Source organism: Limulus polyphemus, unplaced genomic scaffold, assembly GCF_000517525.1.
Source record: "Limulus polyphemus unplaced genomic scaffold, Limulus_polyphemus-2.1.2 Scaffold5313, whole genome shotgun sequence".
Taxonomy (NCBI): domain Eukaryota; kingdom Metazoa; phylum Arthropoda; class Merostomata; order Xiphosura; family Limulidae; genus Limulus; species Limulus polyphemus.
In genome coordinates, this window is record NW_013670923.1 from 23,024 (window position 1) to 29,015 (window position 5,992).

Consider the following 5,992-nt stretch of genomic DNA (forward strand, 5'->3'; position numbering starts at 1 on the left):
ATTATAGTTGTTTGTTCTTAGTAATTAAATATATATATATATATATATATATATAGCGAATAACTTACCAGTCACGCGACCTTCGGATAAAAATGGTCACGTGCCATACAGATTAAAAGTAGTCCGAAACAGAAAATCAGTTATCAGCAAATATTAAATCCTCAGTTCACTAATGTTTTTTGTTGTTTTTTAACACTCTTTCATTTTGGAAAATAACCGTTGATGTAAAACTAGGTGGTTTTATCCTTTTATTTATAGAAACATAACCAAATAACTGAAAAGTTGACTTTGAACTTTTTTTTTATTCGCAGATATTCTCGTTATTGTGTTGATAAATAACCTAGCGGCGAAGATATGAATTAGTTTTCAATATCCCTACACACCATAAACCAAATAACTCCTTTTTTTCAAAAATAAACATTTCAATTCATACTCACCCAACACTAAGTATCCGAAAATGGAAAACAATACAGCACTGACACAGGGACAGCGTCTCTAAAAAAAAAGTCAACAATATGACGTTTTTATTATTAAACTTAACAAGAAATAGCTTTGCGAATACTACAAAGTGTAAAAAAAAAATAAGTTTAACGATAATTCACTTCAACTAAATGTGGTTTACCGATATTATTCACGCGTGTTTGTGTCTGTGTGAAATTTTATAATACACGAATTTTAAAAAACACGAAACTCTGATTTCGTGACAATATTTTCCGTTAAACCTAAAAAAAAAAGGCGTTTGTACTAATTCAGTATACATTTTCAGGGACCAATCTAGGATATTTATGACGTCGGCTACCGTGCTTGGGATTATAAACTCTCCCTCCCCCCACACAACGAAATATCTGAACTTTAGGCAACAGTTTAAACAACAGTATTTATTCAATTATGTACAAGTTGCCCAGTGTCGGCTAACAATACGAAGAATTAAATTGTGGCGGATTGCTACAAGTTCTTCAATTACCTATAGAATGATAGGTTTCTTTTTTTTAGTGTAAAACACATAAATACACCAGTTTGCGTTGTAGATGTTCTTTCTCCAATATCATAACCTATGTTTTATTTCCACCTGCGTGTATCTCATAGCCTTCTACTTGTCTGCTATTTTTCTGACAACTTTACAATGATATTTTTTTTACATTTTCCTTGTCAAAACCCTCCATAAAAATGTATTTTTCGAATAAGCTACGTTAATTTCTGGTTTGATGATGAGAAATGACTTTGACGATACTTATCAAAAACATGTTTTTCTTATTTTATTTTCGTTCATTACCGTGAGAGGGCTTCGAAGATTATAAGGATTAGCTTCTTTGATTATACCGACGGTGTCTATTTCTCATGCTTGTCGATTTATCGAACATATTTCCTGTCAAAGAACAAACACGTGCGCACGTGTTTCGAATAGGCATAAGAATGAGTAGGACGTTTAATGTCACCCGTTCGAGATTTGAGCACTGCGGATAGTGCTCTAATTAAAGTGACAATTAAATAAAACATTGAACACTATTCATTTTCAATGTAAGAAGGTGCGAAGCTTCCTGGATCTCCTTCTCTCAGCCCCCCCCCCCCCCCCCGAGATGACATCATCAACGACCAAATTAAAAACCCGAGATTCTGCCCTGCTTTCGTGACGTCACTACTACTGCGGGCGCTACTAAATACTAACTTTGATCTGAGTAAATTACCACACATTTTGTTCATATCAATAAAGAGTTCGTTTGAAAATCCAATGTAACGGTATTTTATTAGTTGTTTAATGAACTGGATAGTGAAACAGATTTTACCTGTATCTTTCCAGTGCGTTACCTGACTTGTACACAAAACAAACCTAGTTTTGACAAGACGTATGTGCTCCAGTTTTTACTTTTTGTTTGCAATAAAACTTGCTATAGCTTTCATCATTATTGTCTCCAGCCACTGGCGCCTATTTTCCAAATGATGTAAGGAAAAACAAGAACTCATCACACACACACACACACACTACGTTCAACTAGTTAGCCTAAAAATAAAGTTGTAGTTTGCAAACCATGATTTACGTCCTCGAGCCGTAAGTGTGAAGAAAGTGAAAGACATAGTGTAAGTATAACTGCAGAACTTCTATCCATGTTTCCAGATTAGTAGCTTGTAGACGAAGCTAAATTTATTAACAATTATTTTTCTATGTGTTTTCTTTCAGGTCCGCGTCATGATATTCTATGCATCCAGTAATATGCCCCCATTAGTCTGATGGAATTGTAGCAGCCATTATTGCAGAGATTCAAAGCTACTGCTTATGAAACACAAGTGAATGGTTACATTTTTGATTAATCTGTATATTATCGTATCACGCCTATATGTATGTATTTAGCACTCTCCAAAAAAGATAAGCCATAACCTAAACTTTGTTGTTTTTTTCATGCTTTCTTTTCTATCACAGCTAGTGAAGTGGAACGGTTCTTGGAACGATTTTTGTAACTCTCTGTTAAAAGGGCGGGTGCTCTCTCTCTGTCTCGTACAACTCGAGAAACTTGCTGTTTGTTACACGGGTCAGCGATTATATCTCAGTTAAATGTGCCGCTCAGTTCTCAATCTAACATACCTGTAAACTTTTAATGATTAGAACATTATGATATTATAAAGTTATAGAGCAGAATGTGACTCACTAGCATGCTTTCCAAAAATCTCGACTAGAAACAGATTTCTTTGTGTTTTACAAATACTTAATACATATGAAGATCGAGGAAAAAAAATACGTCAATAGAAAACTGATGTTTGTTTGTAGTTAAGCGCAAAGCTACTAAATGGGCTATCTGTGCTCTGCCCACCACGGGTATCGAAACGCGGATTCTAGCGTTGTAAGTCCGCAGACATACCGCTGTGCCACTGGGGAGCAAATAAGATAACAGTCTGTTTGTAGTTAAGCGCAGAGCTACCCAATAGGCTATCTGTGCTCTGCCCACCACGGGTATCGAAACCCGGATTCTAGCGTTGTAAGTCCGCTGACATGGATGAAAATTCAGTAGTGTAACCTTGACACATCCATCCCTACCTGAGACTGATCACACACATATACAAAATACCTTTCATCACACGCTGTGTTTTTTGTGTTTGAACCACAATCAGGGTCCGATGTTTTTGAACCACAATCAGGGTCCGATGTTTTTAAACCACAATCAGGGCCCGATGTTTTTAAACCACAATCAGGGCCCGATGTTTTTAAACCACAATCAGGGCCCGATGTTTTTGAACCACAATCAGGGTCCGGTGTTTGCAGTAGGAATGGATAAATAACTGTTCAAAGTTAACCGTTTAATCTGATTGGTTAAGATATGTTGTGTAGGTATTACGAAATATTCGAATTACTTGCTTTTATGACTTGTTGCACGTGGAGCCGGGTAACTGGACAGAGTGGTCTTCAACTCCTTACGGGCACAACCAAATTCTGGTATAGAGCCAAGAAGTGTATCTAAGATTAAAATTCTAGGAAAAATATTATTTCCCCTAATTGTTTCTTCTCAAAAACAAAGCAACGGGAGTTTAATTTTATATACATGCATTGAATTCCTAAAATAAAGAGCTAACTCTGAATATAAATATTAAACAAATAACAATTAGCTTGTCCTATCGTTACGATGGCTCTGTATACCAGTAATTAAGAAAAGGTCACCTGTTAGTAATTAACTAGCCGAAGTACATAAAGATCTCTCACCTTCCAATCTGCCATCATCAACAGACACACGTGAACCACGCACTCAGCGTGTAGCGACCTCCATGACAACGAGATCAGTAAACCATTCAAAACATCGCAACAGTATAAAGCACCTTTACCAGAGGGTCCTCCTTCTCTTGCGACCAGACAACGATCTGGAAGAAAGGATCAGAATACAACACTTTCACTATCACTACTATACCTCTGCACCTGCGTGAGATCACGCGCGACAACGTCACGTTCCTGATGGGGTGTGTCATGGAAGTAACGTAAGTATACTGCTGACACTGTGTGAAAACGTGCGTATTTGTAGTTGACTTTGCAGCTGACACTGTGTGAAAACGTGCGTATTTGTAGTTAACTTTGCTGCTGACACTGTGTGAAAACGTGCGTATTTGTAGTTGACTTTGCTGAACCGCCTCAAACAGAGAAAGGCCACATTAGGCTTTTGTTCATTAACGCCTTTATCTACTCTTTTAGGATAATCTGACTTAGGATTGTGTCCACATTACATTTATTACAGAAAAGTGCAAGGCCTTGCTATTGATCAGAAGCTTTGTTGGTTTCCGTTTTGGTATATCTCCGTTACGTTTCACAATAATTTAGTAAATTATTTATCAAATGTCTTATTTATTATTACTATTTTACGATTTCACCCTGGTGTACACGAGTGGCAAAACGCGTTCCTTTCTTCTTATTTTTGTTAAATAAGAGGAGATAATATAGTATTTTTCATTCGTTCTGCTTCTAGCACCCCCTGGGGACACACGTAGATAACTATTTAATAACATTTACTTACCCGATTCTAGCGCATCCTTGTGGTAAAGTAATTAGATGCGTCGATATTCATAAATACCACGTTCCTAGGTGACAAGTGAGTTTTATTACATCTACTAACTTTTCACGGTGTAGTTTCTAAAACCGAGTAGAGAAATAGGATATAGGATTTTATTTTCACAATCTTGTTTTTTTTTAAGTCACTCGGCTGTGGCTATAAGAAAAACAACGCTTTCATATATATCTGTCACATTTGCCTGTTCTACTGATGTACAAATATATTCATGAATTTGCTTCAGTAAGATTTTCTGACGTTGTATCCCTCTGGTACGAAACACCATTTTTTCTTCGTTTTTGACACCTGAAGTATTACAAGATAAATGAATTCTAACAATTTATATAATCTACTTCAATTAAAGCTGAACAATATTTCCATTTCGTCTGTGAATCCGTGGTTAACGTCACGTTGCCGAAAAAACAAAATGGCGCTCTGCACTTTGGGGCCGTGGGTACATCGTAAAAGTGACGGTTAAATCCCACTTTTGCTTGGAGTAGCTCAAGAGTTGGCGATTGGTGCTGTTGACTAGCTATCTTCCCTCCACTCTGTCAGCTCAATATTAGGGATGTTTATGTGCTTATAACCCTTGTGGGCCCGGCATGGCCAGGTGGTTAGGGCGCTCGACTCGCAGGCTGCGGGTCGCGGGTTCGAATCCCCGTCACACCAAACATGCTCGCCCTTTCAGCCGTGGGGACGTTATAATGTGACGGTCAATCCCACTATTCGTTGGCTAAAAGAGTAGTCCAAGAGTTGGCGGTGGGTGGTGATGACTAGCTGCCTTCCCTCTAGTCTTACACTGCTAAATTAGGAACGGCTAGCGCAGATAGCTCTCGTGTAGCTTTGCGCGAAATTCAAAAACAAAAAATAAAAATGGTGAACATACTACTACTATTTACTGATTGAACACATGCATTCACTGATAATATCTTAACATTTTTCAATATGTCGGCTAACTGCATTTCGTTGAACATGTCATGTTGAACATGTTGTCTCATCAAATCAAATGCTTTATTTGCAACATTTCACTGATTTCTTGGGTTTATTTTGAAAATGCAAAGCTGCATTTTTTAGCTTTTTTTAAGCACAAAACTACACAATGGACTATCCGATTTTTAATCTTATAAGCTCGCAGACTTGCAGAAGAGTCAATGGGGGGGGGGGCTGGGTTTATGAAACATTTTCAGCTCAGCAGATAGATATGTTCAATACATAACCACTTGTTTAACAACTATGAATACCTGGTATGACTAACTGGTATCTAACAACTGAACTGTCGTTTCCGTCCCTAAGCGACATATATTTCGTTTCGATTCATTGGACTGAATGTTTTAAAACGAACAAAAACTATAATATATAGGTCGCTTTTCTCACAACTAATCATTTATCGTTTCTGTTCCGTTTATTGTTTCACTTTTACATTATTCGGAGTAAGTCTGTATTTTTATTGCATGTACGAGGCCTGTAAGAAA

The 5,992-nt window shown here is 37.2% G+C and overlaps 1 protein-coding gene across 2 annotated transcripts in view; it reads right to left on the reverse strand.

Annotated features, from left to right (window-relative positions):
- The window catches only part of LOC106472417 (dual oxidase maturation factor 1-like), a 31,788-nt gene that overhangs the window by 16,328 nt on the left and 9,468 nt on the right, over positions 1 to 5,992 (reverse strand). The window contains exons 1-2 of one of the 2 annotated variants that reach the window (XM_022400993.1): positions 3,689 to 3,961; positions 438 to 495 (exon numbers count right to left, since the gene is read on the reverse strand). In XM_022400993.1, the coding sequence (XP_022256701.1) occupies positions 438 to 495; positions 3,689 to 3,706 (76 nt within the window). In that variant the 5' untranslated portion in view covers positions 3,707 to 3,961. Of the gene's footprint in view, positions 1 to 437; positions 496 to 3,688; positions 3,962 to 5,992 lie in introns of those variants that run through there. The other variant, XM_022400992.1, reaches the window with a different exon arrangement.